The following is an 18153-nucleotide window of genomic DNA, read 5'->3' on the forward strand; positions in this document are numbered from 1 at the left end:
TCTACTAAAAATACAAAAATTAGCTGGGCGTGGTGGCAGGCATCTGCAATCCCAGCTACTCAGGAGGTTGAGGCAAGAGAATCACTCGAACCTGGGAAGTGGGGGTTGCAGTGAGCCAGGATCAGGCCACTGCACTCTAACCTGGGTGACAGAGCAAGACTCTCTTTCAAAAAAAGAAAAGAAAAGAAAAACAAAACAAAACAAATGAATGCCCCTGAGAAATGCTGTCCTCTCCCCTGTCTACCCCACAACCATGGAGCATGTGAGCTCGGGTTCACTCTATACTGACTTCTCTTTCACTGTCCCAAAGGCAGGAGTGAAGTGGTCAAGTCTCTGTGAAGACCACATAAAATTATGTGTGTGAAAGTGTTTGGCAAACTTTGAAATCATATACAATTGTTAGTATTATACATATTATCATGTTATTTTTTAATATTACTAAGTTATATAACAACTAGTCCTTGAAGAGTCTGATGATACCCTCAAATGCCATTTTTATCACTAGTGAAAGTTTCTCCTCATAACAATCCTGCTGAAGCTCTCCAAGGCCTATGGCTAAAAATAAAAATAATTAATAAAAAGCATTATATGTTGGTTCACGGTCATCTTAAAGTGACAACAGCTATGTGGGATAGTATCCCACAAGTTGAAGAATCTCCAGGCGGAAGTGGTACAGTCCAGACATAACCTTTAGAGCTAAGAGGCCATTTCTTTCAGTCTCAAACTCACTCAGATATACCCCTGCAGAAACTTCATAATTTTTCTCTTTCATGGAATGGCAAATAACATTGAGCTTTTTTCTTTCTTTCTTTTCTATTTCTACTTTTTAATTTTACCTCCTACTCTGGTCTGGACCTGCAAGCAATAAGTTCCTGAATGTCAGCTCAGGAAGTAATAAAAGCAGCAGAGACTGATATTTTCCCATCCAATTATTTATTCTTCCCCTCCCAAAAAATACAGACACTTAACAATGTTCAATTTACAATGTGCAGCATCCAGGCAAAAATACCCAGACATGCTAAAAAGCAAGAAAATGTAATCCATAATCAGAGGGAAAATTAATCAACAGAAACTGATTCAGAAATAAACACGATGCGGACACTGGTCACAGAAGTCTAAAACTCTAAGGTGAAGCCCCCACTAGGTTGGACATTTTCTTATTCCTTCTGTCATTTAAACACAACTCCCAAGATCTCCGTCACAGGCTGTAGAAATTACTCACGAGGTCCCCATGTAGGCTGTGTTCAGATTTTTAGTTATATTTGTAGAAACCTGAGTGAATGTGACGACTGCTTTATATGGGTTTTATTTTTATCTATAAAGACAGGGTCTTCTTCTGTCCCCCAGGCTGGAGTGCAATGGTGTGATCACAGCTCATTGCAGTCTCGAACTCCTGGGCTCAAGCGACCCTCTCGACTCAGCCTCAGGACTTACAGGCGACCACCACCTTACCAGGTTTGATTTTTGTGTTTTTAAACAGACTAAATGAACATCCTTCAGAATTTCCCATCCCCACCCCACACAGCCCCGACTCCACCACCCCTAACCCCGCCCCACTTCGTACTACCGAAGCGCGTCTTGGGAATCCGATGCGGAAGGAAAAGAGTCAGGGATGTGGGAGGCGAAAGGCTGGTGACGCTGTGCGGTGGTCCTAGGTGCGCGTGCCCCCTCTCTGGAGTAGTCCCTGGGGTCACAAGGATTTGAAGAGAGGCCCTTCCCTCCCACTGTTCCGATTGCCCCGAGTGCCAGGCCCCGCTGGGCAGGCGTCCTGAGCAGGTGTGGTTGGTTGCTAAAGCCTGCTGGGCCCAGACAGGAACCCTGCCCTGGCTGGGCTGCGGCGCGGGAGCAGAGCTGTACCGAGGCTGCACTCCCAGGAACTCGCTCTCCCGGCGCGGTAGGAGACCGCGCCACACGCGCGGGGTCGGCTGCTGGGCCGCGCAGAAGGGCGGGGCTCACCAAGGCTCCACCCAGCAGCCTCTGTTCGCACGCCGGGTGCTGATCCGCGCCGAGGCCAACGCGCCACCACGCAGCGCGCCGCGGGCCCGGGCGGAGAGGAGCAGGGCGCCGAGTACCCTCCGGCGAGGGCGAGGGCCGCTGCTGGCCCGCTATGCCTCCTAACGCTGTGGTTCAGGCCGGCGCCAGCGCGCCCGCGGCCTCGGAGGAGCAGCTGGGTTCCGGGGGTGCTGCGCTGTGAGGCCCGGGCCTAGAGCCCGCCGCGGCCGCTGAGTAGCGGCCCAGGAACCGCGCTCGCCAGCGCTCGCGCCCCCGCCTTCCTCCCGCGCTTGGCCCCGCCTCGGGTCGCTGCCCTCGGCTGCCAGCCGCCATGGCCTCCGCCGCCAGGGAGAGCGCGGGATCCGTGCGCCGGCGACTGCCGTGTCACCGGGCGCTGCGCGGGCTGCTGCTGTTCTGCCTGTGGCTGCCGAGCGGCCGCGCGACCGGGCCGCCCGTGGCGCCGCTGTCCGAGCTACACGCGCAGCTGTCGGGCGTGGAGCAGCTGCTGGAGGAGTTCCGCCGGCAGCTGCAGCAGGAGCGGCCGCAGGAGCTGGAGCTGGAGCTGCGCGCGGGCAGCGGCCCCCAGGAGGACTGCCCGGGCCCGGGCGGCGGCGGCGGCTACAGCGCCTTGCCGGACGCCATCATCCGCACTAAGGACTCCCTGGCAGCGGGCGCCAGTTTCCTGCGGGCGCCGGCGGCCGTGCGGGGCTGGCGGCAGTGCGTGGCGGCCTGCTGCTCCGAGCCGCGCTGCTCAGTGGCTGTGGTGGAGCTGCCCCGGCGGCCCGCGCCCCCGGCCGCCGCGCTCGGCTGCTATCTCTTCAACTGCACGGCGCACGGCCGCAGCGTCTGCAAGTTCGCGCTGCACCGCGGCTACAGCAGCTACAGCCTCAGCCGCGCCCCGGACGGCGCCGCCCCGGCCACCGCGCGCGCCTCGCGCCGGCAGGGTAAGCAGGCGACGGAGGGGCCGGCCGAGGCCAGAGCGCTGGGTCCCGCAGCGCCCTCGCCAAGTTGGAAGTGAAACACACTCGTGCCAAGTTAATTTAGCCGCGGGCTCCCAGAGGAGTTTCTGGCATGGGTTTCTGTGTCTTAGGGAAGAGGAAGCCCAGTGGATTGGCAGAAGCGGGCCGGCGCCGTGGGGAATTTTCTAGGCTTGAGGAGGAAGGCTGGTCTGAGAGGATTCGTGGAAATTTGATTTAAAAGAGGAGAAGAGTTCAGAGAAACAAGTTTATTTTAGTCTCCTGGGTTGTATAAGGCATGGTTTGTGTTAAGTAATTGCAAGAGCAAAATCTAATTAGATGCGGAGCTTCTCATAACACCCACCGCTGTTTCTTAACGTGGCTCTCTTGGTTCTGCCTGTGATGGCTTTCGTCAGACAAAAATGGGAAGGAAAACTACTGCTGTCTTTTATAAAAAGTGAAAAGAAGGGACTTGATTTTCTTTGAAAATAGGAAATCTTAAAGCGTGATTCTTAAGGGCTAAAAATGATGCTGATTCGACGGTTTTGCTTTTTGTAGATGTTCAGAATGAGAGCATCAGGACACATACAGGAGACACAAAAATGGTAGCAGTTGCACATGAGGGTCCCGGAGGGAATAATAGACCATGATTTCGCCCACGTGTGGTCAGGCTCCTTGTATTTAATCACGCTCTGTTGCTGTTTGATTTATAATAGCACGAATGATATCAGCAAGATGGGGGCAGAGCTCAGCCACTTTGGAAGTGTGGATTCTCCAAAACCTGTGAATCCATTAAAAGGGCCTGGAAATCTGTGTCCATCACATCTTGCCTCTCTCCCCACCTCTACTTTAGATGAGGCTCAGAACCCTTGTCAGGGGAGCAGATATCAAAGGGTCACCCTGCAACTGCTTGACCTTGAGGCAGAGGTCCCCGGAGCTTTCCTTCTCAAGTGGCAGTAGGCAGCACTTTCAGTTGGATCCCCACCAGCATCACTGAGGCCCATCATTGCTGCTCCACACACATCCTTCCTCTTTGCCCAAATACAGACCTAAATATCCCAGCAGTAAAGAAACAAAGTCTCTGTGTTCTCACTGCTCACCTGGAAGAAACTGACATTGCCAAAGGGAGCTTTTCTATAAACCCTGAGGAAACCTTTTAAAAGGAAAATAAACAAAAGAATAAACCTTAGAAAATTTTTTTTTAAGTTTAGATTGCTGTGAAAGACTGGGCATGGTGACTCATAACTGAGTCACCCAGAACTTTGGGAGGCCGTGGCCAGTGAATCACTTGAGGCCAGGAATGAGACCAGCCTGGCCAACATGGCAAAACTCTGTCTATACTAAAATAAATAAATAAACAAAAACTAGCCCAGTGTTGTAGTATGTGTCTGTGATGCCAGCTGCTCAGGAGACTGAGTCAGGAGAATTGCTTGACCCCCGGAAGTGGAAGTTGCAGTGAATACAGATTGTGCTACTATACTACAGCCTGGGCAGCAGAGGGAGAATGTCTCAGAAGCAAAAACAGATAAACTTTAGATTACTATGAGAAGTTTCTGGATTGCTTTTCCTCTTCTTTCCTTTGTTGCCCTTCCTTTCCCTAGGGAGAGTTGGTCTAGGAATTGTTTTATAGATGTTTAGGGATCAGAATAGGCAAGCACTTTAGGTCCTCATTTCTGGGAGAACACAGCTGTGCTCAGACTTCCTGAGGTCCCAGCAACATGGAAACATGGTAGGTGTGGCTCAGGCTCCTGTAGAGGCTCCCTTGTTCTCTCTTCATGGAAGTCAAAAATGTTTCTCCAGTGTCCTATGTGTCCCCGGTCCAGATGCTTGACCAGTTGAAGTTGTTTATGCTTCTGAGACTAAGTTTTTCCTTCTTGAATTGTTCCTTTTTGGGGAAATGTGAGCATGTGCAAATGGCTTAGAAGAGTCCTTGGAGAGAAGCTGTGGCTGGGTCCATTGGAGGTAGATAAAAGCACCATGAAGAAATGGCGATGGGATAGCACATATTTACAGCAGGACACATCCGCCCTGTTTTATTCGGAAATTTGTTGACTTTGGAGTTAGGTGCTGCCCTAAGCCCTTTCCACGCATGAATTCACTCTGTCCTCACAACCACACAAAGGCCTAGATTCTGTTATAATCCCCAGTGTATACAAAGGCTTGGAAGCAAAAATAACCTGCCTGAGGGTCACACAGCATGGGGGTTGAGGAGCCTGAAGTCCTGTGCTTTCTCCGCCAGCACCAGCAGAAGCTGAGAAAGGGACCACTGGGCTGGAACTATGAGGGTAGAGGTAGGGAGGGTGGGAGTGTGTGGGAACAAATGGGGGATGCTGGAGAGAGGTGTCTTGCAGTGACTGAGCCTGCCTGCTAGAGTCTGTAGAGCAGAGGCGGGTACTTGAAGTTCTGGGGCCTGGTGTCTCTACAAACAAGTCCCTGCTCATCCCCTTGGGACTTGGTTTCTGCTTGTCCTCCAGCCCAGGCTGTCATGATGTTCAAGGGTGGACATGCTTTGTGAGTTACGAAGGTGGCACACATGTACATGATACTGTTGTAGGAAAATGGTTGGGTCATACCATGACTGGAGGGGTTTGGGGACTGGATATCATGATAAAAAGTGAAGAACAACAGGAGGGAGGGAGAGGAGAGGTGGAAGCTGGAGCTGCTAGGGTTCCAGAAGAGCAGGGAATATAACCTCCAAGGGCTCAAGGATCAGAACCTTTTTATGGTTTCTGCTGGATATACAGTCTGAAGTCTAGTATCATGGGGAAGAATTTGGGAAATCGGCCCCTTGTGTGTCAAGGGAAAATCAAAGTTGTGAGACAGAGGTTTGCTCTTCTCCCTGCAGACCCGCCTGCTGCCATCCCCAGCCCTTCCCTGTCTCCACCAAGTGCAAAGGAAAGAGTTGACCTTCCCATTCAAGGCTGATCCCACCGCAGGTGCCTGACCAAATAATGTCACATTTTCCCAGACTCTTGTTTGCAATTCCTTTTTGGACACAGTCTCCCTCTGTCACCCAGGCTGCGGTCCAGTGGTGCAATCTCAGCTTACCGTGAGCTCCGGTAATGACTGCAGCCTGGGTGACAGAGGGAGACTGTGTCCAAAAAAAGAAAAAAAAGAGCTTATGAGTCAGCTAGAAAAATAAAATCGATGGGCAAAGGTCTTGAGCAAACTGTTCCCAGAAGAGGAGGTATAGTGGATAAACGTGGAAAAATGTTCTACCTTAGAATCAAAGAAATGTAAATAAGGCCAGCTTTCATTTATTGACTTGGCAAGAATAGGTTTGCTCATATTGGCATGCATATGGGAAACTTTATGTACACTTCTTTGCCCACTGATGGTGTAAATTGGTACTACCCTCTTGGAAACCAATTGGGAAATATGTGGCAGAGACCATTAAAATATTCATTCATACTTCTGGAATATTTTTTAGGGAAATGATCCATACTGAAGAGAACATATGAGCAAAAAAGTGTTTATTATGACATTATTTATAATGGTGAAAAAAGCAGTAACAAAGTGAATGTCCAGTTGTAGAAATCAGGAAATTCAACTGGCAGTTGTGAAGTTTATGTAATCGCATGGGCAGTGCTAAGATACATGAAGAAGTATCAGTAAGAAGAATATATTAATAAGTTAATCAATTAAATTCAGGATGTAAAATTATATTTATTGTAACTGTAATACACCCAGGTTGTCTCGAAGTATAGTGGAAGGACAGAACCTTTGAGTTAGAAATATCTGGGCTGACAAACTTATCACCTGTGTGATGTAATTTAGCCTCTTAGCCTAGTTTCTGCATCAGTATTATACAGATCATAATACCTACCTCAGAGATTCGTTGTGAGAGTTAAGTGAAGATATTCCTAAAACTTCACCTGGCATGCTACCTGGTACAAGGAAATTGTAACTGCCCAATGGGTTCTCCTTGCCCACTGGCTACACAGAGCCGATTTATCAAGACGGGAATTTCAATAGACAAAGAGTTTAGTTCACGAAGAGCTGGTTGTATAGGTAAACCACAAGACCAGATGAGCCACTTAGTCCATCTGGGTACTGCGAACTGGGTGCTGCCAACCATCAAGGACAGGGTCTATAAAATATCTCAAGCACTGACCTTAGGTTTCACAATAGTTATTCCTAAACCATTATTTCTAATCTTGTGGCTAATTTGTTAGTCTTGCAAAGGCAGTCTGGTCCCCAGGCAAGAAAGGGATCTGTTTGGGGAAAGTGGTGTTATCATCTTTGTTTCTTTTTTCTTTTCTCTTCTTTTTTTTGAGACAGGGACTCACTTTTTTACCCAGGCAGGAGCGCAGTGGCACAGTCTTGGTTTACAGTAGCCTTGAATTCCTCAGCCTTTCAAGTAACTGGGACCATAGGCATGTGCCACCACACCTGGCTACTTTTTGTGTTTTTAGTAGAGATGGGGTTTTGCCATGTTGCCTAGGCTGGTCTGGAACTCCTGGGCTCAAGCAATCTACCCGCCTCAGCCTCCCAAAGTGCTGAGATTACAAGCATAAACCACCACACCCGGCCTTGTCTTTGTTTCAAAGTCAAACTGTAAACCAAGTTCTACCCAAAGTTAGTTCAGCCTATGCCCAGGAATGGACAAGAACAGGTTGGAGGTTAGATGCAAAATGGAGTCAGGTCAGATCTCTTTCACTGTTATAATCTTCTCAGCTATAATTTTTGCAAAGGCAGTTTCAAAATCACCCAGTAAATGGCAACTGTTATAATTATTAGCAGCAGCATCATAGGGAGGACTAGATCAGTACATACTAAAAACCACAATAATCATATTGGGGCTGCGGATAATTTTTTTTCTAAAGTGTTGCAGTTGGAAATCCATGATGGATTTTGACCCCATGTATCTGAGCCTCTTCCCTTAGTCTGGCCCCACTTCTGTACCCTGACTTCAGGGTTCTTTCCAGTTGCTCTGCTTGAGCTATGCCATTCATTCCCACACAGCCCAGAACATCTTCCTTGTCATGGAGGCTCTGTGCACAGTAGTGTGTTGAGAATGAGCCTAGTTAATATTATATTGCACTTCTGTGAATAAAATGTCACCTTGATATGCTCTCTAAATCGGCGGGGGTCTTATTTCACCTCTGTAGGTCTTAGTGTGTTTAGTTTTCAAAAGAAACCTGTTTCCCTAGTACTTAACATGAGTTTATTACATTTTTTTTGACAAAAATTCAAAATGACATTTACCTTTTTCTTCATTAGCAAGTAACACATTTTAAAATGATGGCACACTCCTTTCCTCTTCCTGTGGTTATTTGTTTATTTTAAGGGTTGTTTCTGGGTAGATAAGCTCTGGCTTATTTTGAAATATATTTTACAGTGTAATTGATTGACCTGGACTTGAACTGAAAATTAAACATTATCTGTGTTATTTCAAATGCATCAATGATCAATTTAGAAGACAGGATGATTTCACTAGACTTATGAATCATCTTGAAGCTCACCTAAATAAAAGTAAATGACTAAAATAATCTTTTTCTTCCAGGAGAGGTACGTTTAGTTTTATAATGTTTGGAATAGTTCAACACTTACATGATTCTTCCATCTTAAATCTTTGAGGGTTTAAAAATTATTATGTGTCCATTACTGTTTATATCACATAGGCATATTTTCATTTGTCTATTTAAAATAGTATTTTTAAACAAAGTTTAAACTAAATAGCTGCTGGCTATAATGTATAACTGCTGAGTTATAAGATGCTTCCCAGAATTATAAAGTCATAAACCATTGTGTGGAAACAATGAACCTTTCAGAACCAAAGAAAAGATCAGCAGTATGAAAGAGCTATCAAAGTAACGCAAATATCCTCTTTCTCCTTACCTGGGAGAAGCAGAATAAAGACATCACACTACCTGTCTTTGCTCAGAGGTGGAAAAAGGCAGAAGAACAAGTTTCTTCCTAGGCAAGGGGTTGTTTACTTGGCTTATTTAAATCACGGTTACTAGTCCTTATTCTTAAGTGACTGGAAAAATGGGACACGTATTCTCCATAATTAGTGTACCCTTGGCAATAGCATGTAATAAGCAATTGTGCTTGATTCTTTGTAATGTGCCTAAAAGAAAAAGGTATCTTCCCTTTGTGGCTGGCAGCATTCTCATTCAGAAAAGCCCCATTTCTAAGAGCCCCAGGCCCCTCACATAATTCCCCTTGTTCCCGGATGAACAAGGTCTGGCTGCTTGTTCTCCTGGTCCAATTAACAATCTGGGAAAAGAAGGGAGTTTATTTCTGCAGCTGGTGACAGGGAGATGATCAGAGTCACTCACCAGACCAACTCAAAGTTACAGGTTTTTCCTCAGTGCTTATTTACATATCTGTTCAGCAAACAAGATACCTCGCTTCATAAATTAGAAAAAATAAGAAATCATCTCTTATGAATTACTTATTTTCTTTCTTAGAAAAGGATGCACCTCCACTTAGCAAAGCTGGGCAGGATGTGGTTCTGCATCTTCCCACAGACGGGGTGGTTCTAGACGGCCGTGAGAGCACAGATGACCACGCCATCATCCAGTATGAGTGGGCGCTGCTGCAGGGGAACCCGTCAGTGGACATGAAGGTAACACATGTTGTCATTGCTAACAAAAACGGGTATTTCAGTGAAGTGGTCTTTCGTAATGCCTGCCACTTCATGTTCCCTAAATGTCTGTATGCTAGCAGTAGAAGGTATAAAATGGAGAATGTATAAAACTGATTGCACTAAAATGGTTTATGATCTCAATGTGCTTTTCTGCTGAGTGAGCAGTGATCTCAAACATTTGTCCTGGAGCTTACCCTCCTTCTTGCTGCTGTTTGTGACTTCTCTAGAGGTCAAAGACACTTCAAGGAAAAAGACTCATCCTTTGTTTTAATGACTCAGATTACTTTTTTAAAGTTTTATTTCTTTTTCTTAGCTCAAGATCCAGGAAGAAAATTTGAAAGTTACAAAGGAATCTAAAGAGGACAATAACAATAGGATGAACTTATCCTTCACATGAGCCAGAAAGTAAACAGTTTACCTGGCAGCTAGGCCTGCTGGGCTTACCCGGCCTGTGAGGGAGGGAGGCTGAATGGGATCCTGGGATTGCCGCCGATGAAATCAGCCATGTGCTCCCTGGCTGCCTATGCTCAGCAAGTCTTGAGTGGTGAGACAAGTGGCTTTTTATTCACCCTGTCAGGACCCATTCTAGTTAGGAGCATTTCCTGGCTTAGGCAGATGAATTTCATCCAAACCATCTCAGTTAGAGGAAGTGGAGAAAGAGGGTGAGGTAAGGAGGCACTGCTTTATACTCTACTGGAACCAAAACAGAAACACATCAGGGAGACCACTGATTTAAGTAACAGTGATTTTTACTCCCTGATTATATCACGTTAGAATTGGTCCCACCCTTGTCCAGTGATATGGTTTGCCTTTGTCCCCACCTAAGGTCTTACCTTGAATTGTAATCCCTATAATCCCCACGTGTCAAGGGAGAGACTAGGTGGAGGTTATTGAATCATGGAAGCAGTTTCCCCCATGCCATGCTCATGATGGTGAGTGAGTTCTCAGGAGATCTGATGGTTTTATAAGTGTTTGGTAGTTTCTCCTGCGTTCGTTCTCCCTCCTGCCACCTTGTGAAGGAGGTGCCTTGCATCTTCTTTGCCTTCTGCAGTGATTGTACTAATGAGGTTCCTGAGACCTCCCCAGCCATGCAGAACTGTGAGTCAATTAAACCTCTTTCCTTTGTAAATTATCCAGTCTCAGGCAGTTCTTTATAGCACTGTGAGAATGGACTAATACATCCAGCATCCTTCCCAGCCTCTCCTCCAAACAAGAGCCCCTTCCACAACATCCTTTCCAGGGCTTACCAGCCATCTGCGTGACTTTTCCAAGGGCAGAAGCTCACTGCTTCACCTCATGTCCATGACATTGCTCATCACTATATTAGGAAAGCAGGCTGTGCCTCCCCTTCCTTCTGTGCATTGGTGCTGGGTACTCCCTCTGGAAAAACACTGAACTCATATTTTTATCCTGTGTAAAAGCTTTGAAAGTCTTTGGAAAAAAAAAAAAAAAAAAAAGAACATCAGCACTTGGTAGGCTCTTCTCAGAGCTCAGTACCCCACAGTTTGTCAGATGTTCCTCATATGAATTGATTTAGAGGAACCCCACACCAATCCTGCCTTGTCCAGATTTTATCATATTAATCCATACCCTTCTTAACATCTAACACCCCTAATTGAACCCCATATTTAAGCTTTGGTTTCCCGACTCATCCATTACCTCCTGTGATTCAGATTGCCTCTGCCTCTGTTAATGAGCTTAATTACATGAACCGTGTTAGTAGCTGCATCACACAATAGGTTCGTGCTGAGTTTTTTGCCAGCAGGATTACCTACACCTTGCTCCATCTTTCTACATGAATTGCCATCGTGGCCTCTTCTATTGCATTAGTCTGTTATTGAACTGCTGTAAAGAAATACCTGAGACTGGGTAATTTCTAATGAAAAGAGGTTTAATTGGCTCACAGTTCTGTAGGCTGTACAGGAAGCATGGCAGCATCTGCTTCTGGGGAGGCCTCAGGGAGCTTTTACTCATGGCAGAAGGAAGAGCGGGAGCAGGCATGTCACGTGGCCGGAGCAGGAGGAAGAAGGGGGTGCCATATACTTTTAAATGACCAGATCTCACGAGAACTCACTCACTATCACGACACAGTACCAAGGGGGAGATCCACTCCCATTATCCAGTTAGCTGCCATCAGGCCCTACCTCCAACATTAGGGATTACAATTCGACATGAGATTTGGGCGGGGACACAGATCCAAACCATATTACCTGTCCCGTATTTGTGTAATTTATATTTGTTTAACGTAAGTACAGGACCATCTATTGATCCCCTTACATCTTAGCGTTTTTGTTTTCATCTATAGCAGAAATAATTTTGAACTTTGAGGGTCATCATATTTATTATTATTTTATGCTTTGTGTCAGCTGCAAAATTGATTACTATATCTCAATTAAATGAGAATTGGCCAGGCGTGGTGGCTTATACCTGTAATCCCAGCACTTTGGGAGGCCGAGGAGAGTGGATCATTTGAGGTCAGGAGTTCAAGACCAGCCTGGCCAAAATGGTGAAACCCCATCTTTACTAAAAATACAAAAAATTAGCTGGGCATGGTGGTGCATGCCTGTAATTCCAGTTTCTTGGGAGGCTGAGACAGGAGAATCTCTTGAACCTGGGAGGTGGAGATTGCAGTGAGCCAAGATCATGCCATAGCACTCCAGCCTGGGTGACAGAGTGAAACTTAGTCTCAAAAAGAAAGAAATGTTGAGAATTACCGTTGATCAGGAAAAGTACATGAGCAAGCTGCTGGTCATACCACTGGAGAGCTTTCTTGTGATGGACACTGACTGTTGATTGGCACCTCTGAGAGATCAGTGTTCAGGCAGCTACACATTTGCCTCTGTTATGCAGTTTTTCATACTTGCTGCTAAAAGCTTTATTCTGTAAGTGACAAATTATATATATGAGTGCTGAATAAAAATAATGCTGATGATTCAGTATTTAGTTTCTTGAAGAAATTTGTAAAGGAGTGACAAAATTAGATATTTGTCTTCCCAACAAAATACTAGCAAATCAAATCCAGCATCACATTCAAGATCATTTGCTGTGATCAAGTGGGATTTATCCCAGGGATGTAAGGATGGTTCAATATATGCAAATCAATAAATACAATACATTGCATCAACAGAATGAAGGACAAAAACCTTATGATCACTTCAATAGACACAGAAAGAACATTCAATAAAATTAGGTACTTCTCATTAGGACTGACTGCTGTGCCATCGAGAGGAAACTCTGGACCAGTTCCCCAGTCAGGTGTATAACAGCAATGGCAGGTAGACCTCAGGTTATGAAACCGTCATCTGAGTGACAGAGCCTTCACTAGGGGAAACACCTGTTACTAATTTGTGACTGTCTTTGAATTATATACATTCATGAATGTCCCTCAGAGTTATCACTCATCCTGCTGAGACTTCATCATAATCAAAGCTCCCATAGGTTGAGCACCCGCTGAGTGCCAGGCAGTTTAAAGAGATCTGTAATCCACTGGACACCCTCACTTGTAGGCTCATCCCCATTTGGTAGATTAAGACTGTCAGGAAAAATTGTGGAAAACTTTGAGGTGGTCAAAAAATTACCAAGTACCTTTCAATGGTACGCTGGGGTTCGTTAGTGGATCCTTCAGGGTTAATATCTATAAGTTCTTGAAAACCGATAGTAACCAAATGATTCTTATCCATAGAAATGTAAACAATTTTTTTGGTATATAGAGGTAATTGACTTTTACCCTGGAGAAAATAAGATTTCAAATATGACATTTTATTACACATAGATACTAACCAATCTATTTTTTTAAAATATATATTTTATTGCACTTTATATTCTGGGGTGCATGTAAAGAACATGCAAGATTGTTGCATAGGTACATACATAGCAATATGGTTTGTTGCCTCCATCCCCATCACCTGTGTCTGGCATTTCTCTCCATGTTATCCCTCCCCAACTCCCTACCCCCCACTGTGCCTCCCCTAGTCACCCCCAACAGACCTCAGTGTGTGATGCTCCCCTCCCTGTGTCCATGTGTTCTCATTGTTTAACACCTGCCTATGAGTGAGAACATGCAGTGTTTGTTTTTCTGTTCTTGTTTCAGTTTGCTAAGAATGATAGTTTCCAGATTCATCCAAGTCCCTACAAAGGACATGAACTCATTTTTTATGGCTGCATAGTATTCCATGGTGCATATGTGCCACATTTTCCCTGTCCAGTCTATCATCAGTGAGCATTTGGGTTGGTTCCAAGTCTTGCTATTGTAAACAGTGCCACAGTGAACATACATGTGCATGTATCTTTATAACAGAACGATTTATAATCCATTGGATATATACCCAGTAATGGGATTGCTGGGTCAAATGGAATTTCTATTTCTAGGTCCTTGAGGAATCGCCACACTGTCTTCCACAATGGTTGAACTAATTTACACTCTCACCAACAATGTGAAAGTGTTCCTATTTCTCCACATCCTCTCTAGCACCTGTTGTCTCCAAATTTTTTAACAATTGCCATTCTAACTAGCGTGAGATGGTATCTCAATGTAGTTTTGATATGCATTTCTCTAATGACCAGTGATGATGAGCGTTTTTTCATATGTTTGTTGGCCTCATATACGTCTTCTTTTGAAAGTGTCTGTTCATATCCTTTGCCTACTTTTGAATGGTTTTGTTTGTTTTTTTCTTGTAAATCTGTTTTAGTTCTTCGTAAATTCTGATATAAGTCCTTTGTCAGATGGGTAGATTGCAAAAATTTTTTTTCCCATTCTGTTGGTTGCCAGTTCACTCTAATGATTGTTTCTTTTGCTGTGCAGAAGCTCTGGAGTTTAATTAGATTCCATTTGTTTATTTTGGCTTTTGTTACCAATACTTCTGGTGTTTTAGTCATGAAGTCCTTGCCTATGCCTATGTCCTGAATGGTTTTGCCTAGGTTTTATTCTAGGGTTTTTATGGTGTTAGGTCTTATGTTTAAGTCTTTAATCCATCTAGAGTTAGTTTTAGTGTAAGGCGTCAGGAAGGGGTCCAATTTCTGCTTTCTGCACATGGCTAGCCAGTTTTCCCAACACCATTTATTAAACAGGGAATCCTTTCCCCATTGCTTGTTTTTGTCAGGTTTGTCAAAGATCAGATGATTGTAGACATGTGGCATTGCCTCCAAAGCCTCCATTCTGTTCCATTGGTCTATATCTCTGTTTTGGTACCAGCACCATGCTGTTTTGATTACTGTAGCCTTGTAGTATAGTTTGAAGTCAGGTAGCATGATGCCTCCAGCTTTGTTCTTTTTGCTTAGAATTGACTTGGCTGTGCAGGCTCTCTTTTGGTTCGATATGAAGTTTAAGGTGGTTTTTTCCAGTTCTGTGAAGAGGGTCATAGGTAGCTTGATGGGGATAGCATTGAATCTGTAAATTACTTTGGGCAGAATGGCCATTTTCACAATATTGATTCTTCCTAGCCATGAGCATGGAATGTTTTTCCATCTGTTTGTGTCCTTTCTTATTTCGTTGAGCAGTGGTTTGTAGTTCTCCTTGAAGAGGTCCTTTACATCCTTTGTTAGTTGTATTCCTAGGTATTTTATTCTCTTTGTAGCAATTGTGAATGGCAGTTCGTTCTTGATTTGGCTGTCTTTAAGTCTGTTATTGGTGTATAGGAATGCTTGTGATTTTTGCACATTGATTTTGTATCCTGAGACTTTGCTGAAGTTGATTATCAGTTTCAGGAGATTTTGGGCTGAGACAATGGGGTCTTCTAAATATACAATCATGTCGTCTGCAAACAGAGACAATTTGACTTCCTCCTTTCCTAATTGAATACGCTTTATTTCTTTTTCTTGCCTGTTTGCTCTGACTAGAACTTCCAATACTATATTGAATAGGAGCGGTGAGAGAGGGCATCCTTGTCTAGTGTCAGATTTCAAAGGGAATGCTTCCAGTTTTTGCCCATTCAGTATGATATTGGCTGTTGGTTTGTTGTAAATAGCTTTTATTATTTTGAGATACGTTCCATTGATACCAAGTTTATTGAGAGTTTTTAGCATAAAGGGCTGTTGAATTGTGTCAAAGGCCTTCTCTGAATCTATTGAGATAATCATGTGGTTTTTGTCTTTCGTTCTGTTTCTGTGGTGGATTACATTTATAGACTTGCGTATGTTGAACCAGTCTTGCATCCCCGGGATGAAGCCTACTTGATCGTGATGGATAAGCTTTTTGATGTGCTGTTGCAGTTGGTTTGCCAGTATTTTATTAAAGATTTTTGCATCTATGTTCATCATGGATATTGGCCTGAAGTTTTCTTTTCTTGTTGAGTCTCTGCCGGATTTTGGTGTCAGGAGGATGTTGGTCTCATAAAATGATTTGGGAAGGATTCTGTCTTTTTGGATTGTTTGGAATAGTTTCAAAAGGAGTGGTGCCAGTTCCTCTTTACATGTCTGGTAGAATTCAGCTGTGAACCCATCTGGATCTGGGCTTTTTTTGGTTGATAGGCTATTAATTGCTGCCTCAATTTCAGCCCTTGTTATTGGTCTATTCAGGGTTTTGACTTCTTTCTGGTTTAGGCTTGGGAGGGTGCAAGTGTCCAGGAATTTATCCATTTCTTCCAGATCTACTGGTTTATGGGCATAGAGTTGTTTATAGTAATCTCTGATGGTGGTTTGTATTTCTGTGGAATCTGTGGTGATATCCCCTTTATCATTTTTATTGCATCTATTTGGTTCTTCTCTCTTTTATTAATCTGGCTAGCGGTCTATTTTGTTAATCTTTTCAAAAAAGCAGCTCCTGGATTTATTGATTTTTTGAAGGGTTTTTTTGTGTCTCTATCTCCTTTAGTTCTGCTCTGATCTTAGTTATTTCTTGGCTTTCATTAACTTTTGAGTGTTTTTGATTTTGCTCCTCTGGCTCTTTCAATTTTGATGATAGAGTGTTGATTTTAGATCTTTCCTTGCTTCTCATGTGGGCATTTATTGCTATAAATTTCCACTGCTTTAAATGTATCCCAGAGATTCTAGTACGTTATGTCTTCGTTCTCGTTGGTTTCGAAGAACATCTTTATTTCTGCCTTCATTTCATTGTTTATCTAGTCAACATTCAAGAGCCAGTTGTTCAGTTTCCATGAAGTTGTATGGTTCTGAGTTAGTTTCTTAGTCCTGAGTTCTAATTTGATTGCACTGTGGTCTGAGAGACTGTTTGTTATGATGTCCATTCTTTTGCATTTGCTGTGGAGTGATTTACTTCCAATTATGTGGTCAATTTTAGAGTAGCTGTAGTACCTTTTTGTAGAAATGAGGCTTCACTATGCTACCCAGGCTGATCTCAAACTCCTAGGCTCAAGCAATCCTCCCTCCTTGGCCTCCCAAAGTGCTGAAATTACAGGCATGAGCCACAGCACCTAATCTGTCTTTTTCATTTGTGACGACAGAATAGATGATTGGTCAGAACCAACAGGCTAGCCACTAGATTTAACGTTATATATTTTCTGCCCTTGAACAGGATATTTTGTATCCACTTAACTATTAATCTATAATACATCAAAATGCAGGAAGACACATATTTTTCAGGCAGCTCATTAAATGACACTGACTTTCATGATTATTAAACATAATACATTTAAATCTGAAGTCAGGATGTAAAATATGACATTTAGGAACATGATAGAAAGTAGGACATTTAGGGAAATTTGTAATTCATAAATTAGTATATTGATTTACATTCATTAGTTGCTTAAAATTTTCTAACTAAATGATTACCTTAGTCCAGTTGGTCTGCTCTAATAAAACACTATAATTGGGTGGCTTCTACAGAGCAGAAATGAATTTCTTTCTGCTTTGGATGCTGGAAAGTCCAAAATCAAGGTACAATCAGATTTGGTGTCTAGTGAGGGCCCATTTCCTAGTTTATAACCAGCCACCTCACTGTGTCCTCACATGGCAAAAGAGGCAAGGCAGCCCTCGGGGGCCTCTATTATTTTAATTTGTTTTAATTTTAAATATATTTTAACTTTTATTTTAAGTTAAGGATTCCATGTACAGGTTTGTTATATAGATAAACTCATGAGTTGGGGACTTGGTGTACAGATTATATCCTTACTTGGGTATTAAGCATATTACCCAACAGTTTTTTTCTAAACCTCTTCCTCCTTCCATCCTCCACCCTCAATTAGGTCCCAGTGTTCTGCTGTTCCTATTTCTCTGTCCATGTGTTCTCATTTAGCTCCCACTTATAAGTGGGAATATATGGCATTTGGTTTTCTGTTCTTGTGTTAGTTTACTTAGAATAAGGACCTCCAGTTCCATCCATGTTCCTGCAAATGACATAATATTGTTCGTTTTCATGGCTGCATAGTATTCCATGGTGTATAGGTGCCACATAATCTTTATCCAGTCTACTGTTGATGGATACTTAGGTGGATTCCATATCTTTGCTGTTGTAAATAGTGCTGCAGTGAACAGATATGTGTATGTGCCTTTATAGTAGAACAATTTATATTCTTTGGGTATATACTTAGTAATGGGATTGCTGGGCCGGGCGCGGTGGCTCAAGCCTGTAATCCCAGCACTTTGGGAGGCCGAGGCGGGTGGATCACGAGGTCAAGAGATCGAGACCATCCTGGTCAACATGGTGAAACCCCATCT

The 18153-nt window shown here is 43.8% G+C and overlaps 1 protein-coding gene across 2 annotated transcripts in view; it reads left to right on the forward strand.

Moving 5' to 3' along the window:
- Positions 1 to 1742: 1742 nt before the first annotated feature.
- LRP11 (LDL receptor related protein 11) overlaps positions 1743 to 18153 on the forward strand; it is a 46819-nt gene continuing 30408 nt past the window's right edge. Inside the window, exons 1-2 of one of the 2 annotated variants that reach the window (XM_017505736.2) lie at positions 1743 to 2936; positions 9365 to 9522. In XM_017505736.2, the coding sequence (XP_017361225.1) occupies positions 2324 to 2936; positions 9365 to 9522 (771 nt within the window). In that variant the 5' untranslated portion in view covers positions 1743 to 2323. The remainder of the gene's footprint in view (positions 2937 to 9364; positions 9523 to 18153) is intronic. The other variant, XM_017505735.2, reaches the window with a different exon arrangement.

Source organism: Cebus imitator, unplaced genomic scaffold (genome assembly GCF_001604975.1).
Source record: "Cebus imitator isolate Cc_AM_T3 unplaced genomic scaffold, Cebus_imitator-1.0 Scaffold341, whole genome shotgun sequence".
NCBI classification, from domain to species: domain Eukaryota; kingdom Metazoa; phylum Chordata; class Mammalia; order Primates; family Cebidae; genus Cebus; species Cebus imitator.